The 20,904-nt window shown below is 37.2% G+C and overlaps 2 protein-coding genes across 7 annotated transcripts in view; both read left to right on the plus strand.

Moving 5' to 3' along the window:
- Tomosyn (syntaxin-binding protein tomosyn) overlaps positions 1 to 20,904 on the plus strand; it is a 258,629-nt gene that overhangs the window by 53,137 nt on the left and 184,588 nt on the right. The gene's annotated exons all lie outside the window — the stretch shown is intronic.
- Positions 10,853 to 11,663, plus strand: LOC135847778 (uncharacterized). The gene has a single exon (XM_065367479.1). The coding sequence runs from the start codon at positions 10,874 to 10,876 to the stop codon at positions 11,348 to 11,350; it is 477 nt and encodes a 158-aa protein (XP_065223551.1). The 5' UTR covers positions 10,853 to 10,873; the 3' UTR covers positions 11,351 to 11,663.

The raw sequence follows: 20,904 nt of genomic DNA on the forward strand, positions 1-20,904 counted from the left end.
TTTTCAATTCCACTTATCTACATAAATAGGTGGAATACGTTTCTTTCTGAGTTTTTCACTGTAAGTTTCTTTTGATTGGATAGATTTAATGCTATCTATTGTCATATTGCCATAATTTTCCTCTGATTCATCTGTTGATGATGTTTGTTTGCTGAGATGGTTTTCATCCTCTTTTGATTGGGTTTGATGGTGAGCTACTACTTCCCATAAGTGGTTAATTTGCCTCTGCTGTTCTTCTATCTGTTTTTGTTGAAGTTTATTCGGTTTCACAATGTCACTGTACATAGTTGTTAGCTGATTATATGTATGTGGGATCACCATCATTCATACCCATCGTAGTTCAAGTTCATAGAATTTACATTACACTGTTTACATTCCCAACACACAGCATTTAAATTGCTTACAAAATATAAAAACACTGGAATAGGTAAATTGTGAATCGTTTCTTATGCATTTATGCTGCCATGAACACAGCAAAATATATTTCTATAAAAATCTTTTTTTGGATGTATTATTGGCAACGAAAAAAATCAAACATTTTGAAATTTTTTGCAAAAAAAGGCAATTTTTTACAAGAAATGAGACTACTTGGCAATTTCGACAGAATGTGAGATTTTTCTGTACTTTGGCAGAAAGCTGGACTTGGACAATTTTTGCAAAGGACAAAGGTTAGTAATTTGTATCAAGAAATTGAATTTTTGAAAATTTGCACAAAAGGTGACTTTGGTAACCAAAACTTTGAAAAAGTAATCAAAAATTACTTTTAGTATAGCTTGGTCACTCAAAAAGTAAATCCGTGCATACACACTGGAAATGGCATTGGCGTTTTCAAGTCATGAAACCACTCCTTCCCTCGCTCTCCAATCAACTCAACATTCATACAATCCCAATAAGTCGCATAAACTTCTGAACACCCTGTACCTACGGTACATTTAATTTTGCAAGCGTACAACACGACAAAACATTCGCAAACGCGAAAATAAGGTTAATAAATCGCGCCAATGAAAAACTCGGTGAAAAATAAAGAAGAAAAAAAAACAGAAAAAAGCGAAAAGAGCCGCGCACATTCGCTGCATTATTTACGCGTTTCCTGTCGCATAATATCTTTTGTTTTTCCCACCAAGTCAACTTTTGCACACAGTTCGGTGTAAGAAAAACACCACAGTATACAAACGAAGAGACGCAAATCTACGAATAATAAACTCCAGGCGATAATCAATTTTTCCTCAGTATCGTTCCGCCCGCTACTTTTTCTCGGCTTTTTTTGAAAGCGCAATTTTCACAACCTTTCTGATTTGTGTTGACCTTTTTTCAAGCTGCTTTCAACAGGGTATAAGGTTGTATGTATACATACGTATTTTCCAAAATTAATACGATCTTATTAACGGGACTTTTTTCTTCACTTTTTGAACCATTCTCGGCTTTATGTGCCTTTCTAGTACTCGTATCTTATCTATACACAAAGAGGTATCCGGCCACAATAACGTAGGTACTATATTGTATAATTCAACGATACCGGAGCCGAAGCACGCGTACGCTTCCACGTACTATACTATACGTAACGTACGCTATTTGGTCTCCGACGACAGCTCGTGTTTTACACATTTTCTGCAGTGGTTTTCGGTCCCAATACATCTACGAGAAATTCGGCCACCGCCATCGCCACCGTAATAGAAAATCGTTTACACGCTCCTCCAAAACGGCATCGTCGTTCACCCGCTTCATCCCTTCATCCAATTTTACCAGCAATAGGTACTGGTAGGTACCTGAATTTTGTGTGCGTCGTAAAAGTTACACGTAATTACTTCCGCCGGCCGACGACCAACGCTGGCGTTTGGGTATCCAAAAATGTATTCTATGGTTTTTTTTCGAGCTCGTATTTATTGGGAAAGTACGTGGTTGCGAGCGAATGTGAATCTTGTAGTTTATAATTTGTATCATGTACAGTATTTAGGTATACATATTACATACAATGCGGTAGCGCTGATGCACAGCAAAGGCACAACTACTAAGCCAAATTTGTCTCTCGAATTAATCGATTTTACACGTTTTCGATTAAGTAGTTGTATGTATTATGTTCAGCATGAACCAGAACATTTCACACAAAACTATATACATGTACGTGTATACTATAGTTCGCCTGGTCGTTGCTCCAAAGTACATACTAAATCTTTATTATACGCGTAGAACATGTATTTATACAAATAAACAACCCTCGATGCCGACAACTACTATTAATTTTGGCAGCTGTACATACTTAAGCCAACCTTTCCAAGCTTTCTCTGTGTGATGTCACTTTCATGAAAACCATGGTAGCAAATCATTTCATTTGTTCCCATATTCATTGTAAACAAAATAAATCGCACCAGATCAAACAAAAGTTGAATTTTCTTCAGTAATTTCAAATCGCTTTAGAAAGTGTTGTAATCGATTTAAGCAGCTAAAAATTCAATCCGGTCATAAGTTTGAAGGGATTAGGGGACGGGGGTGGAAAAGTTTCGATTATTGGAATTTTTTCGAAATTAGAAATTATCAACAACTTGGAGAAAAGCCAACTTTTTCTGGAGGCTCCAAATGGGCTCGAAAAAGGTGAAAATCGAATCAAGAGATCAACTTTAAGAAAATCAACTTACCAAAATAGGCTAGATATGTAGTACGAGTATTTCCGCAATTTCCGAAAATTCGCCCAAAATGGGAAAATTATCTTCGGTAGCTCAAATTTGGGCTCTGAGGTCTGGATAACATGTTTTTTTAGTAACCCAAATTGTAGCTCAGTCGGAGTTGACTCGTTGTAAAAGTCCCCTTGATGGAAAATTGAATCAAAATTTCGAAATCAAAAGGTAGGATTTTTGGAAGATTTTCGCGTGATTTTCATCAGCCCTTCATTCAAAGCTGAAAACCTACATTTTTCCCATTTTCCCTCTCCACGAATTCAAAAACCGATTTAGATTTCGGAGTGCCCAATAAAATATTTTCTAAATCAGAACTCTGGACTTTTGTCACACCTTTTCAAAATTTTTACAGGATCTTGTAAAGTGAAAACAATGTTTCTCAAAATTGGTGAACATTTTTCAGATCTTATCCCTTCTCATGATTGGGAGAGGGGGTAGCGGGAGGGGGAGGGGGAATTTTCGCAGGGATGGTAAAAATATTTTCCAGAGCCCGAAACATATTGGTCCTGAATCCTGAAGATGAACTCGATTTTTTACGCTTTTCCACTTTTTGAAAAAAGTGCATAGGTACTACATACATACATTACTCGATTTCGAAGTTATTTTTTGGTCTTCGTTTCGATGCTCGCCTCTGCTCACCTGAAGAGTGTCTGAAAAGTCTTGCAAAGAATAAAAAAGTTATGCATTTGATGAAAGAGTACCGAAAATGTAAAAAGTATTGAAAAAGGTCTGCATTTGGCTCAACATTTCTACAATTTTTATTGTTAGTTCATCAGAAATTTTTTTTCTCTTGATTTGTTGGACATATATGGACTAAAAACAAATCGATTCGGGCTGGAAAAAAAAACAGCAAAAGAGCCCATTAATGCCCTCCTGGCGCAGAAACTCTGATGTCATGTTTGAAAATCTTGACGTATTATTGGGTGATTCTCAAAAAAAGGTAAAAATCGTGTACATGGAAAATTTCTCAAAGGTTTTAGCATGAAATTTTTTATTTTTTTTTTCTGGTCCATTCAAGGATCACCCCCACACATTTCACATATGGTACTGAGATTTTTAGCTCCTCCTTTCATTGGTGTACATTCGATTTTATACCCCAAATGTCCTTCGACTTGGCTGTCACACGCCATGTTTTTGAAAATGAATGTTATAAAGTGTCATGAACTTCATTTTTTTTTGGAAAAATTGACACATTCTCATTATCATAGAACACGAAGGTCCATTATTGTGCAAATTGCAATTGCAATAAGTCCATAGGAAGCTCACATTTCACATTTGAAAACTGTCACACACTTTTTGCGCAAATTTTAGAGCAATTTTCAATTATTTTTGGTAGCTTCCCAATCCAACATTTTTTCCTGGTGAGTGGCTGCACTGGTTCACTGTTCTCATAGAAATGTTACCCCGCACCGTTTTTTTAAAAAACTACATTACAGCTCGTTCTGATCGTACTTATCTGTGAAGTTTTGATATTTTGCAAAATCTGCGTCCTTCGGCTTGCGTTTTTATTTACCCTAATGAACCCGCCAAAAACGATAATTGAGAAAGGGGAGTTATTCTACATGATAAGTAAACATTTATTACGTGTTTAAAATCAAATAATGTCCAGTAAGTAAGGCTAGAAACGAAAAAACGTTGAGATTGTCCTTCGGCTTGTGCAGTGTTCATTTGTCCTTCGACTTGGCCAAATTTCAGACAGCTGTACTTTTATCGCGCTAGTCGACATATTACACGATAATATTAGCAAAATTTGACATTTTACCCCTCCCTACGCCTCACCACCACCCCTACCAAAAAAATAAGTTCATATTCCAACTATGTGGCCTCAAAAACATTAATCGACATATACACGATAATATAAGCAAAATTTGACATTTTCTCCCTCCCCACGCCTCCTCCTCCGCCTCTACAAAAAAAATAACTCCAGATTCGAATTCTACGACCTCGAAAACATATCAATTGACATATTACACATCGATGAGGGTCGAATCCTAATTATCGACGTTTTTGGAGGGGGCAGGGCCCACAATGGGGGGGGGATTGAATTGAGGCTAACACTAGAAAGGGGATCTGGGACACATATACAAATGATTCCCACTTGAAATTTTCCAAAAAAATGATTTTTGTTTTTCAAAATTATGCACATCAAAATTGACCCTTTTTCTGAGAATTACCCTATTACATTTTGACTCAATTGTGGCTCATTCATGTCCTCCTGGCGCAGAAGCTCTCATGTTAATCTCTGAATGTATTTTGATCTCAAGCATATTATTGTGTTGTCTCATTTGGTTTATCGGTTTCAATAATGTTCTCCTGGTGCTTAAGTGCCTAAAATGTCCAATCTTTTGCCAAGATTGAGTGGAGTTGACAAAGTACTCATTATTGATGGTGCGGGTGCTGAAGCTATAATATGCCATTTTTAACCTCTTGAAAAATTGTATGTGAGGTGAAAAGGTTACAATATTGTCTTCCTGGCGCAGAAGCCCCCATGTCAATTTTGAGAGTCGTACCTTCAGATGTTGTGAAGGTGTTGCCAATTTTCTTCATACGAAGGTGCTCCGATGTAAAATTCAAGTTTCTGCGCATTTTCTGAGATTTTTTAATAAAATGGCAACTCTCTGTTTCAAGACATGTAGGTATAAATTTTTTGTTTTTTATTTTTCTATTATTATTTGTACAGAAAAATTCTTTCTCATCTGCATTCTGCAGCAATTGAACATTGAAAAGGTTTGCGTACCCTTAAAAAACACCCTGTGTTATAAGTATCGAGTTTATGGATACCTTACATGTACTCGTACAACGAAGCATTCTGTAAAATAATGCAACATGGTTTTAAACGATTCGAAGTTAATTTTGTAACAAAACGAAAGCTGGTTTCTCGATTTCCCTCTTTGGATATCGATACATAATTAAAAGCCAATTCGAGCAGAGCAATTTATTAAATAACCCGAATAGATGTTCGATAACTACGACGACGGCGTATATTGTTCTCCCTATAGAGCGTTTCATTTGTACCTAATTATCGTACATGTAGTCGAGTGTGTATCGTTTACACCCTTGCACCAGAGAGACGAGGATGTTTGATAGGGTGCTTTATGCTATGAGCTTTACGATTGAACAAGTCGTTGCGGTTCGGAAATTGATATTAATGTAATGCGAGAGCGAGATACTGTACAAAGTATTCCGATTGTGTTTGTGCGTTGCAGGTTGCGGGCTACAATGCTCTTGTTGAAAATATATTCTTCGTGTCGTCTGATGATGATAGTGTGTTGAGCAAATTCGCGAACGAATTATTCTCACGTAGGTTTGAATTTCGAATTCATCGGCTATGGCATTTGCCAACGTTCCCATATCAGATAATAGAGGGTGAGTAGAAGTACATAACTACATACGTATATGCGAGATGACAGTGTATAGTACAGTACGATACTATACGAAGTATGAGAGAAAATCACGTTGAACGGAAAAAGGAAAAAAAAATTGCAGCACAATTGGTACGAAATTGACGGTTGATTTTACCCGAATTAATGCATATCGTCGTACTCGAGCGTGGCGTGCCATGTCGCGCCGATCGATGATGCTGATGAAGTCGAGCTGAATATATTATTTTAATGTTATAAATATTTTATGAGATGGTCAACGGCGGCGTGAATTTTCAAATATATCGTCGCGTAGAGGTATTTAAAACGGGATAATGAAAATGTCCGCGTATTATCGTTGGTCGTGTACCGCGATGTTAATATTTAATAAGACCTTTCTTTCCTCATATATACTCGTAGTACTACTTGATTAAAGAGTGGTTCAGTCATGAATACAGAGATATGCTCGACTAAAGAGATGAATGACTGAATATTCAAGCACTAAGCGGCGAAGTTTTTCCTTATGATGGCGAATAAATAGAAGAAAACATAGTTTTTTTTTTTTCAAGAGTAGTCCAGACGAATACTTAATTTGACCTGTGCTGTGCGGAGGGGAGGGGAAGCAGAACGAGCATGGTATGAATAGAAAATATGAAAGATTACGTGGAATGCATTTTCATGCGGGCATATTTCTCGGTGGTTTTGTAGTATGGAATTGGTTGTATTTGAAATTTAATAATTCGAAGATGATTTTCATTTTTCAGTTCGTTTATTCAAATTAGAATATTATGTAAATAAAATAACTAATTATTTGGAAGTATTCTCTAGGTATACTGTCTGCTCGAAGTGAACGAGGGTAGTTTTTTTTTAAAAATAAATTAAAACACGATGAATTTGTCGAAGAAATCGCCTCAAAGCAAAGCAATAACTATCGTAATGGCACCGTTCAACCAAAATGAGAAAAAAAACCACACCCAGACAGAAGTTGAAAATTTTAGATCCCAACCGATGCCGCGTTTCTATAGCCTGACAAGATAATCTTGAAAAAGAGACATACGACAAATTTTAGCAAACACCGATAAATCCATACGGTGCTTTCTTCGACGGACAAAAAATTTCCCAATGGGTCCATTTACATCGCAGCTTTCAACTACCTCTAGAAGTGTACTACTTCTACCAACTTATACACACACATACCTAGCAAAAGGGGAAAAAAAGTCAACCCATCGATTTGAACAATTCAGAAGCTTCGCACATAAGCAAGCACGCCTTCATCTCCGATGCTGCTTACCAGAAGAACGATAAGCGCTTAACCTGTCACAATTTTCTACAAGGTACTTGAGAAATGACAGTGACTAAGAAATATTGCAATTCACGTCATGTCTACCGATGCCACAATATAGTTTCCAATGATGAAACCGCCGCCGCCGCTGCGTTGCGTCATTTAAACGAATGCTGCCGCAGGGGAACAGGGGAGAGGAGGAGATGCGTATTTTCCAAACGATCTCCTATCTGCGTTGTAAACTTTATGACGAATCTTTTAATCGTCCTGGGATTACGAGGTATTAATTAAACCTCTCAGATGGGCCGGGTAACGAGCTGCAGGAAAGGGTGAAAAAGCAGAGATGATTCAAATCGCTGAAGTTTTCCCTCACCATTTCCGTCCTCCGTCCGAAAGGATATTGTTTTTAGATAAAGGTTTTCGAACGCACCAGCGTTGAAAATATTACGCATTTATACGGTTCCGGTCGGAGAATATGTAACAGCTCTATGGAGAATTTTTTTCAAATTTCATTCCTGATCCACCATCGTTTTTTTTTATTTTTTATTTCAAACATGCCAGAAATTCCAGCAATCGCCGCGGCTGCCGTCGCTCAAAAGGTCCGCGTAAAACTTTTCTAATAAGCTATTTCGAAATACCGCAACAAAATACAAAATTCTCCGTTTTCTCTGCCGCTTCGATCCAATTTACGCTGATTTAATTAACAGCGTTCCCAAGAATGTCGGTGTTTCGCCCGCCCCTCTCTCGTCATATCGCGAATTTACACAATTTAAACGATTAATTTCCCAACGTACTAAAAGCTGCCGATGTCGGTCGACTCCTCCTGTGTATCCTTCGTATCGAAATATTAGCCGATGAAGAGCGCGTTCTGCGTTCCACCTTCCTCCATATTCCCCTCATTCTCGATAATATAATAGTCAAAATATGGAAAACTGGAAAGAATAAACATACTTTTGCGTTGAAGCGAAGAAGTAAATATGAAAGCGGTTCTGTATTATTTCGAACGGAATTTTAATCTAAAATTTTCCACAAATTCAACTAAAAATAACTCTTTGATGGGATTTTAGAGGATGAGAGGGCAAAGTATCCTCGCATGGTGAAATTAAAGTAATATTTATCATCGGGTTTTTTATACAAATTTACTTCTAGGGTTTTCAAAGTTAATTGAAGTTTAAAATATTGGGCATTTTTTATCGTGAGCTTCACTTAGCAAATAGGTAGGTAGGTACCTATGTTGAGCTTGCGTAAACTTCATCCAAAAAAGTATTTAAAAAAAAAATTCCAACTTCACTTTGTATTTTGAAAAATCTTTCACCTTTCCTCTATTTACTCTCCCCTCTCTCTCCACAATTTTTTTGAAACTGAATCAACTCCTCAGTCGATTTAACTCATTTTGAAGAGAGTTCCAATTCAATTTTTTAAACCATTTTTCCAAAATTATTCACCAAAGCCATTCTCGTAGCTTAGAAGCACCATCTAAAAAACAGTGGTCGGATCCGGAAATGAATTCAAAGTAATACTAAAGACACAGCATTCAATTTTAGATAATAATTCATTTTTGGAATTTGATTTTGAAATAATTTCTAAATTTCCATAATTTTTGCACTGAAATGGTCCCCTTAAAATTTCCAAATGAAATTTCAACAAGTTTTCAAAATTTTTGGATTTTTGTTTCTGCATGAATTTTTATTTGATCAAAAATAGAATTTTTTTCCAATTCTAACTCATGTGAATTTTTTTGAGAAAAATTTCCGAAGATGCCAGTTCTTCCAAATAAGTATCTGAATTTTAAAATTCCAAAATGAAAATTTTCGAAATCGAAAACCCCGTGATATCTTCTAATTTTGTTGGGATGTAAAATTTCTCCTTGTGAGCTTCTAAATTGGTAAAAAAAAGGGGGATAATGTTACATATTGTTATAGATTAAATAGAAGAGAATGCTATTGGTGGTGATTATGATTATTAGTTAGAGGGGTGGTTAAGGTCCGAATATATTCACAAAGAATGGATGTATCGTCCCTTATAGTTTTCCTGGATAGCCTACAGGGTTCTCCCTGATTCAACTCTACATTAAAATAGTCTCACCTATTTTAACTACCAAGTATATAGGCTCGACCGTATTCACAACTGATATACTAGAGTGTCTATTTATGCAACAAAATAAGAACTCGGAACTACTATATCTACACTTGTATATTTGCGGTAAATTTACAAATAATATACACCTTGAAACAACACACAGATTAGTAAGATGAAGTATAACTAACTATACTTTATGATAATAAGAAAATACTATACACATACCACAACAATGATGAGAAGGAATCTGTGTTGGCGAGAGACCTCTTGAAATAGTAACATGTATCACAACAATTAAGGGCTTGACATAAAAAACATACATCGCAACAATTTAATAGAATCACATATCACAACATGACAAGCACAAAGGGCTCAAGTATTGATCAGGTACCTGAGATTACCATCTTTGGTCACCTATAGTGCGAGGACATACATAAGCATAACAGACCAAATTCTCCTTTGTATTTCTTTGCCAAAGCTACTCATGCAGCGACGAGAGAAAGTTCCAGTTTGGTGCATGAAGCCTCGAACTGTTCCAGTCACTTTGAGGTTTGGCTTAAATGGGAGTTAACACATAGACCAAGGAGGAGAATAATACAGTCATGATCATGGTATCACATACTGGCATGGATGCTATCTCACAGTTTAAATATGAGATCAGAAAAATTTCAATATTTCTTATCAAAAGAGGAGTATCAATGAAAAATAAAAAACAGATAAATAGGTTAAAAGGTGAAGGTGACATCTGGCATCGTAGGTTGGCTCATACGAGCAAAACGGTACTAGATAAGATTCCTGAGTTACGTGGATGTGATTGCCCACCTTTCAATCAGTGTCAAATTTGCTGTAAAGCAAAACAAAAGAAACATACCTACGATTCAAGTAGGTATAGGTATCCGAATCCGCTTGATCTTGTTCATATTGACGTAATGGGTCCTATTACTGAAGGACTAGAGGGCGAGCGATATTTGATTGGCTTCGTAGATGACTGTACGAGATGGGGAGTAACGTTCGGAATGAGAAGTAAAGCCGAAGTAGGTACCTACCTAAAAAAGTATGTCAATATTAGTGAAACGTTGTGGAATACGAAAGTAAAGCGTATCAGGTGCGACAACACTAGTGAGTTTATCGGAGGTACCTTTAAAGAGTTTGTCGACGAAAAGGGCATATCTATGCAGAACAGTGAGCCGTATGAGAAGCAGCATAATGGCACCATCGAACGTTTCTTTCGAACCATCCAAGAAAAAATGCGAGCTCTGTTGTACGAAGGAGGTTTAACGAATAAATTCTGGCTTTACGCTGCTTACACAGCGAACTACGTGTACAATCGTTTACCGCATTCTGCCTTGAACGATATGTCACCGTATGAGTTGTGGAATCGCCGAAAGCCGGATTTATCGAGAGTAAGATTGTTTGGAAGCGTTGCACGAGTTTTGGTACCGCCTGAAAAGAGAAAGAAAACCGATGAGAAGTCGATAGATATGGTGTTGTTAGGTTTTACAGAGACAGGTTACGTATTGTACGATGTTTTAAGAAATAAATTTACCAACTCTAGTTGCGTAGAAGTCGATGAAACGCGTAAGATACACGATATCATCAACGACCATTTGCTTAAAACATCGGTAACAGTCAGTGTTAGCGACGTAGAGATCGTACCTACGATTCAGCAAGATGTACGTAGTTCGGTAGAGCCAGCTCCTGGGTGCTCATCTTGGGTAAACCCAGATGAGTTGAGCGAAACCGAACGTAGCGGTGAAATTCACGTTGATCGTAGTATGATTGATACTTCAGCTACCGACGATCGATCCGACGATTTTGCAGATTTTGCATTGGCTAGCGTCGATGATTTATCGTACGAACAAGCTTTGAACGGTCCAGAAGCGAAGTACTGGAAGGTAGCGATCGACGAAGAGTTAAAGGCGATGAAAGTCAAAGACGTTTGGTATCTGGTATGGTGAAAATTATTCGAAGGTAGACAGTAAGTGGGTTTTGAAGAAAAAAATCAACTCGAATGGTGGGGTAAAGTATAAAGCGCGATTGGTTTTACGTGGTTTTAAAGATAGTCATTTTTATGAGTTGGATGAAATATACGCTCCAACCCCAAACCAACCGATCATTCGATCGATGCTAAATCTCGCAGTAGTAAATCGTTGGCAATTACGCCAATTGGATGTTAGCACAGCGTTCTTGAACGGTGACATAAATCGTAATGTCATGTTCAATCCACCCAAAGGGACTAACGAAGAGAAAGGAGTAGTATACGTTTTGAAGAGATCGTTATACGGTCTCAAAACAAGTCCCAAGTCCTGGAACGCTAAGCTAAACTCGTACCTGTTATCGTTGGGTTTTTCCAGAAGCAAAGTAGATCCATGTGTTTACTATGATTCGGAAAATCCGCTTCGGTGTGTGTTCGTAGTCTATGTCGATGATTTTCTTATCACAGGATGCGATGATCGTCTTATCGAGTGGTTAGTTAAGAGTCTGAATGAGCGTTTTGGAATCAGAGACCTGGAACAATGCAAGAAGTTTATTGGTATGGAAATTTGTCGTAGTAAGAATCAGTTAGAGATTCATCAAAACACGTATATCGAACAGTTAGTTAATGAATATGGGCTGTCTAATTCGAACAGTATTTCAACTCCAATCGAACCGAACTTGAAGATCACTAATCTCAAGCTCGATAAAAGTTTTGAAACCAAAGTGAGAGGTCTCTTAGGAAGTTTAAGTTACATTGCAAGAGGAACACGTCCTGACATTGCGTATGCTGTGAACTTCCTAAGCAGATACCAGCACTTGGCAAATAAGGAGCTGTTCGAATACAGCAAACGTATATTAAGGTATTTACGTAGTACGTTAGACGTGAAACTTACCTACGTAATACCTGAATTCGTCGATAAACACTCTGTAAGAGTGTACGTAGATTCAGATTTCGCTGGTGATTGTTTAGATAGGAAGTCAACGTCTGGAATTTTCATATTGCACTATGGCAATGTAATTGACTGGGTAGTCAAGAAACAAAATTGTGTAAGTCTTTCGTCGTGTGAGGCTGAATATGTCGCTTTAAGCACGTCTGGTAAGGAAGTCTTGGCATGGCGAAATTTATTTCTTGAGTTGGAAGTTCGTATTGACACCGTTCCGGTGTATTGCGATTCTAACGCAGCGATTGCCGTAGCGAACACGGTCGAATCAAAACGTACCAGACATATAGATGTCAGTTATCACCATATTCGCGATCTGATTCTAAAAAATGTGATCTATCTACAAAAAGTTTCATCGATAGATCAACTGGCTGATTTGCTAACGAAAGCCACTACCCGTACGGTGTTCGAACGTTTATGTAAAATGTTATATCGCGTTTAATAACAATGTTCGAGTCGATTTTTAGTATAGTTTAAGTGAAATTTTGCTGTAAAAATATTTTTAATCGTAGTGTTTATAAACACCGGTAATGATAAGAAGCAACAATTTTTTCGTTTATTTAAGTGGTATGCGTGTTAGGGAAAATATTTTTATGGTGGGGTGTTGGCAAAATTGGTCTTGTAACCGTAACGTATCGAAAAGTGTTCGGTAATTTTAGTTTTTATTTATTAATAAAAATTAATTTCGTTTCGCGAATTCTAAATATCGCTGGTTACGTATTAAATGAAATTTTGTCCTTTTCGTAAAATCGCGTAAACTGTTGGCTATTAAATTATCGTCGTATTTTCGTTGTTTTCGTTAGTTACTAAGTTCGTTCGCGTTATTATTGATTTAATCTTCGAGTTGTAAAGTTATCAAGTCGAGCATAAAGCTCTGTTTTTGTTGTTGTTATTTTCCTTCGGGTCAATAACCTAGAATTAAAAATAAATCTTTTATTTTTATTCTGTGTAAGATGTCTGTTCGATTTGTTCGAGTTAATTGATGTCTAGTAGTCAGGTATTTTCCAGTCAAAGGGAATTTATCGTACAATAAAAAAGAATTTTAGGAACCACCTAGTATTATTTTCAAAAAAAAATTTTGGTGTAAAATATCTGTTGGAACCCAATAAACGTTATGCGAGGTGATTTTCCTATTTTTGACCGTTAGGGGCAGAAATGGGGGGGGGGGGGGGTTGATTTTTGGAATATTTTGGAACCACTATTTTGAAACAACCTGCTCCTAATGAACGCCGCTGAAAAGCTTTTTACAGTTTATTAGTATCAAAAACGTTAAAGTCACGTTTTCACATTTTCAGCGAAGTAAAATCTCAGAATTTGCCCCAAAAAAGCTTAATTATGAAAGTTACAGGAAAAATCAAATGAAAAATTATCGAGCACTTGCTAGTGTTGCCCAACCCTTCTCCCTCAATAAAAAATTTACACGACTTTAGTTTGGTAATGAAGAATTTGAGCACCTAAAAAGCAGAAGCGAAAATTTTTGATTTTTTTCTAAACTTTTATTGAGTTTTGTGAGCACTTTCAAAAATTCTAAAAACTTGATTAGACGTGTCAGAAAAAAGAAAGTATTCGATTTTAGTTTCAGATTTTCCAATATGAATTGATGAGGAGGAGGGGAGAAGAGGGGGTAAAATTTAGGGTCGTTTCGAAGCGATGCCCTCTGAGATCATTTCAGTGAAATTTTTTTCTCTCTAGACATTTATTTTATCAAGTACACAAATTGCTTATTTGTGTGTTCATATTTAAAAAATGTGTTTTTAGCCCAAATTTTTTCCAAAAAATTCTTTAACATTCTGACTATCGTCGTGTTTTGAAAGCCAATCTTGACATTAACGAGAAAAAGACATATACCTTTTGACATTTTACAAAAATTCTGGCATCAAGTTTTCTTCTAATTATTTCTGAAACGATACCTAGGTGACTACCAACGAGTGTTCACTCGATTTTTGCTCTTTTTGGGCAATTTTGGAAATTTTCGAATCCTGTAGGATCTTCAGTTTTCCATTTGAATTGCTGAACATTTTTCGGTTGCTATCTCATGAGTCCTCATACTCTTGAGCGATCGAAATGTTCTTAGGTGTTTAAATATTCTGATTGTATAGGTACGAGTAATAGGTGTTATTTGAATACGTCAATTCTAGCTCTGTCGCTACGACGACATCTCTCTTCAATCGTTTGAAAAAAAAGTGAATCGAATACACGCCCGTTTCTCGCCAAAATACAATTTTCCCCTTCTCATCTCCACTGCAGAGCATACATTTACCGCGTCATTTCCTCAGATTGCGAACTTACGCGACCTAAATTTTACCTCGTTAGCTTTTCAGAGTGTTTTTATGTCGGGTTTTCTCTCGATTTTGTCTGCTTTACCGCCAACAGCCACGTAGCAGAATCAAGCTCACGTGAGATCACATTTCCGCGCTAGTTTGTAAATTGGGTAAAAACAGTAAAACGCATCCGAGCCGCAGAAACAACATTCTACGTACCTCTAACGCGATAAATTTACGTTCGTGCAGATATCGCGGTGTAGTATGTACTCGAAAAGAGCTGAAAACTACGAATGCGAGCGAAGGGAAACTACGAACAAGACGTCGTCGTCGTCGTCGTCGTCGGAGGGAATGGTAAAATAACGAATTTGAATAATTAGATTACGCGGCAGCGCAGCGTTCGAGGCTTTTCATACACATACATTTATATATACGCACGTCTCATCAGATAAAATTTTCTCAAAAGTCAACATCGTCGCGAATAAAAGGCGCGCACTCGGTAATTACTATTTACAAAACGATTTCTGTATTCTCGGTAACATATTATGAAATATAATCTTCGACTTGTGCCAGCGTCAAGCTCGAGCTTCTCTCCCACGTCGCCTCAGCCGCTCGAGACGACAAAGAAAGGAGAAACGGACGTTAAATTATATTTCGAAAAGGTTTCATAATTTCGGAGAGATGCTCCGCGTACGTCGTTGCCGTCTTCTTGCTCGTTCGCTTGTAATGCTTTAATATTCGACCGAATGAAGACAACGACGAAATTACTGCGTCGGAGAATTTACTTAATATTTGCATAATACAAGGAAAGTAGCTTAAAGTTAGATTCTTAGTTACCGTAATCAGACCTTATATAGAGTACAATTTAGTTAACCCATTTCGCAACTTACGTTAGTAGTACCGTACTTTTGCTCGTACCGCACGCGCGAAACAGGAACAAGACGAAGGAAGGAGCAGGCAGATGCTGCAGAAACGTATCGAGGGAGAATTTCGGCGATCTTCAAACATTTACCTAGAATTAAAAGACGCATTGTGGCGGTGCTGGGGGAATATCGTGGGACTGTTTTCTTAAAAATACCCAATTTTCTGTGTTAAAGAGGCGGTGGAATTCCGACAAACAGAAGAAACCTCTTGTAAGCCTCGAAATCATTTCTTTGGTTTTAAATCGCTGTGATTTTAATTACCCATATTATTATTGTGTCGTGTTTTCATTAATTTACTACCTACGTATTATCGGATGGTTTTTACCATCCTTATTTTTTACGTAAAATTATTGGTCTAGTTGGGAGGGGGGTGGGCTCGTAAAGAGAGAAGAGATAAATTGTTTAAAATGTTGATTTGTGCGCTCGAATGTTGAAATTATTTCTAAAACCTTTTTACGTAACTGTTTTGATGAAAGAGTAGCTTTGCTCGATGTTGGATTTTGTTGATTGGAAATTGAAAATTGCTCCTTGAAAACAAATAATTAGCCGAAGCAAACGTTAGCAGCCTGTTGGCCTGTTCTGCTTTCTAGGTATAAGGACGACGATACATCAACGCGAAAGTAATGAGAAAGGGAACTAAAGAATGAGCTTTCAAAGGATAAAACTCACTGTGCTGAAAAAAATTACGAGAAGTTTTCACCGTTTTACTTTCTCGCGTTTTTTTTCTTCTTCGAGTCGACGATAGAAAAACAGTTGTGAAAGAAATCTTTTGCAATTTTCTACTCGTTTTTTAGAGGTTAAATTTTTTACTCCAGAGTTACTTTCGGAAGTTGTCTGGTGATGAAAAAATTTCGCAGAGTTGATGAAATACTGCGACGAAATTTCAAAATTGACTGGTAGAACAATTAAACCATTTATTAGAATCGTAAGGAGGAGATTTTTCCCATATGGTGTCCATTCTCTAGAAAATCTGGAAAACTGGGAAAAGTCAGAGAATTTTTGCATTCTGGAAAAGTAATGGAAATGTCCACGATATGTATTTTAAGAGTTGCTTGAAAAGGTTCTGTTTTTTTTTTTTTTTGTCAAATTTGCCGAAAATTATGTTTTTTTCTGCTTAAATTACCAAAAATATTCAATTTCTACCTAAACTGCAAAAAATCGTGTTTTTTCTCAAAATTGCCAAAAAATACCCGGTTTCTTATTAGAATGGTCAGATAGTTCAAATTTTTCCTGAAATTAACAGAAAGTTCCATTTTTGCAAAATTGATAAAAAGGTCCCCATTTTTGCCAAAAATTGTCAAAAAGTTCTGTTTTTGCCTAGATTTACAAAAAAAGTGCTGTTTTTTTGTCAAAATTGGCAAAATAATCGCATTTTTTGGCAAAAATTCCAAAAAATCTTGTTTTTTCCCAAAAGTATAAAAAAGGTATTTTTCTTGCTAAAATAGTCAAATAGGTTCCTGTTTTTTTGTCAAAAATGTCCCTTTTTTTCCAGAACTGTCAGTAAGTAAGTCTGTTATACTAAAATTGTCAAAAAGATACAATTTTTGCCAAAATTGCTGAAAGAGGTCCTGCTTTCTTGTCAAAGTTGGAAAGTTGCAATTTTTGTCAAAATTGAAAATTCAAAACAGATTTATGATTTTTCCGAGATTGCCAAATAAATGTTCCATTTTTTGTATTAATTTCCAGAAAGTCCTGCTCTCGCGTGGACAACCATAAAAGAGCACTGTTTTCCCAAAATTGTCATTTTTCTTTTTTCATTCTCATTTCTATCATCTTACGTATCACTAAATCAGATGTCGGAATGTGAAGTTCAAAACCAAATCAAAAATCACTCGATCAAATAAATTCTTACCAATAGTATACTGAAGATCATGGTAAGACTTTTTCTCAACATTGGGTAAGCCCGTTATCATTGTCGTCGTAGTCGCACTCTCATCTAGTAATATGCAATACCTGGTTCAAACAGCATGACAGAAGATTATATACGTGCGTTAATCCTGGAGATCAAGTCAGAAACCAGATAGACTACAAGACTACATACCTATATACTTGTTAAAGAACGATTCAATAATACAGTGAAGAACTGTCACACATATTCTGGTGCTGACTGCAACTCTGACCACGAACTATTGACTGCAAAATGCCAGATAGTCTTGAAGAGCTAGAAGAAGAGCAAAGAACGATACCAACAACTTGACATTGCAAAAATCAAATTCAAAGACATGCAAAAGAAATTCTGAGAAGAACTGGAAAAACAAAAATAAGACAAGTTGGAAGAAGAACAAGGTATTGAGGAAAAGTGACAAGCATGGAAGCGAACAGTTGAAACAGCAGCAGAAAAGTCTATGGCACTCAAAGGAGAAAGAAAACACAAACCATGGATGACTTAAGAGGTGCTGGATCTGATGGAAGAACGAAGAAAAGCGAACAGACCAAGTAGCGAATATAAGGTGCTAAATAATGAGATCATGGGAATGTGCAGAATGGCCAAAAACAAGTGGTATGAGGAGAAGTGCCAAGAAATAGAAGATCTGGAGAAAAGGCACAACTTTAGAAAAGTGCATACCAAAATGAAGCAGATGATGGCTACCCACAAGAAAAAGAGAAGTGAAATAGCATATACGAGTATGCAAGGAAAAGACAGAAAGTACTGGGTTAACAATCAAGAAACCGAAGAGGTCTGGATCAGCTACATACAAGATTTGTATGGAGATGATACACATCCGGCTCAAATGGAAGTTTCATCCTCTGAGGAGGTACCACAAATTGGAATGTGGGAGCTGAGGAACGCAGTGAAGAGAGCCAGAAACCACAAAGCAGTGGGGGAATATCCCATACCAGTAGACTTGATTAAACATATAACACCGGAGTATGAAAAGGAGCTGTTGAAGATAATAAACAAAATATACGATGAAGGTACGCTGCCTAAGGACTTCAAAGCTGTAAATTTTGTACCAATACCAAAAAAGAACCACTCGTAAAAATGCTCTGAGGTAAGCCCCCTTCTTTTTAATCCCCACTAAACATGGCTCAATAATCGAACATTTCCCGCCACACCACATTCTACTAAGCTCAAAAATGAATTAAACAGTCAAAAATTCCATCAAAAATTTCCACGCAGTGATTCCCAAAATTTTGTTTATGTTCAACATTGGCATCCCTGGTGAGCTTGGAAATAGCGTCTGGAATGATTCGACGCCGGATTCTAATATAACGTAAAGAATGCCACGTGGTTCGAGTTCGCTGTTGTTGGAAAAATTTTCCAGTTCGATTCAGTAGTTCTAAAAACGCGAGTTTTTTTTTTACAGTGATTACTCGTAACATTAGCTTAGCATCGACTTTACATTATCCTGTATGAAAACTTTCCGTCGTCGTCGTTGAAAAAACACTAAAAAAAAAAGTCAGCTTCGAAGATGGATACAGTTTGATTTGCAAATCTCCTTATTCGAGGAGTTTTTTCGCTATTTTGTTTCGGTTTTCGACATTGGTCGAATCAGACGAGGTCGAGTCGAGTTCGCAGTTTGTTTCGCACACGAGGGTTGAAATGTTTTACCATCACATTAGGAAGAAATTCCGGTTGTGCACGTTTTTGCTGGTACGATTATAATTTATAAGAAAAAAGTAATCTGTATTGAGCACGAACAAAAGGTCGGACATATATTCTACAAATGTTATTTCTGTCCCATGGAAAGCAGGTTGATATATTCGAGAAGATTACCGAGTACAGTTTATTTCTCTCTTTCTCTTCTTACATATGGTCGCAGATAAAAGATGTAGTAACTCGGCTAGGCAACACATAAAAGTCTGGACGAGAATTATGTGAGGTATTATTTCTCGATTTTCTCAACCATATTTAGTATCTGGTAATTTTTTTTTGCCTTGAATAATGTTAACGCGATTAACGAATGTCTCTTTTTTTCGTAATGTGTTTTTAATTATATAGTCCGTACTATACGCGTATCGATGTAAAATATGCAGAAATTTATCCGAAGCGAGTTAATTTCACGTTTTATCCAATATACACGAATAATTCGCGAGTATAACCTTTGATGTAGAGGTATTTTTTTACATGATCGAGTAGTAACACAACACAAAGTATATTTATACACACGATCGAGTTCAAAGCTATGCACCGAGCAGCGCAAATTTAGTTAGCTTTTAATAAAGCAACGAGCGACTGCAAATTTATTATATCGAGTCGATTAACAAGAGGGCGAGTTGATTAAAAAAGTTACAAATGAAATTCTCTTTTTGTGTATTTTACGGCCTAACTAAAGATTTAATTCAATTATAGGGTTAAACGTTGTTAATATAAACGGTTATCGCGTCGCGAACGTCGCAAATTCCACCCAACCCTGTCTGCGTCCTCCTCTTCTGTATCAGGCATCGTTCTTATATAGCCTAATAAAATGGCAAGGCGCGGCGTACCTACCTAACTCGTATTTTGGCAGCAGATTTATTTATCGCATCGTACTCGGTGCGGTGGTAAAAAGTTGACGACCAAGTTCGCACCGAGCTTTATCAAAGTTTTCTAAAATATTACAAATGGCCTGGCCATCGACTGGCCACGACGAGATTATTTGCGTCGCTGTGGTCGCACAGGGTGCTTCTTGAGGTTTTTATTCGCTTACGCAGTCGAAACTATTTACAGGGATCATTTTTTCCTCCCCTCTGCCTTTCTCCCACCTTCGTCCGACTCGATCAAAACGTATGTACAATAGATAGAGAAAGACTCGAAGAGAGTACACAAATGGTACGAAATCGGCGGTACTACTTAGGCTTTGGATATTGTCCAACACGGTGTGTTGTACGAGGGATGTTGTTCTTGTGCACAGCCTTATAACTCGCCAGCATTTTTATCGTAATATTTCAAGCGATTGGGTAGACGCCAAACGAAGTTCAGTTTCAATAGTTTTTTTACACCTCTCCGTGTACGGTATTCGGGTGCACCGCCGACAAATTTCAGCTACGGTTTAATGATTTCTCGCGAGTTTATTGTTCGTCGTTCACCCCCTTCCTCGCATCCGCCCCACCATCCAGCCGAATTTTCCCCAAGCACTGTCACATGCTATCTTACATTTTGTTAGAGTTTCTTTTTTCTTTTTTTTTTTTACAACTTTTGCTCGCGTGTCGCTTCTTCTCGTGATTCTTTTAATCATACACGAGCCATGATAAAAGACGTGCAAAATAAGCCCCCCTATCGAGAGTATAAGTTGAGCTTTTTCTCTCTTCTTCTTCTTCAACCCCAAGATACTCTTTTTCGCGGGTTTTTCTCTCATCGAAACGATTAAGCTGTCGCGTGAAATAACTAATGATTTAGTATCCCAAGCCGCAGATCGCATACTTTTTCACCCCTTCTGCTATTCCCAGCTGAATTTTGCGAGTAACACGAGTATCACAATTTTTGATT

This window comes from Planococcus citri, chromosome 5 (assembly GCF_950023065.1).
Source record: "Planococcus citri chromosome 5, ihPlaCitr1.1, whole genome shotgun sequence".
Lineage (NCBI taxonomy): Eukaryota > Metazoa > Arthropoda > Insecta > Hemiptera > Pseudococcidae > Planococcus > Planococcus citri.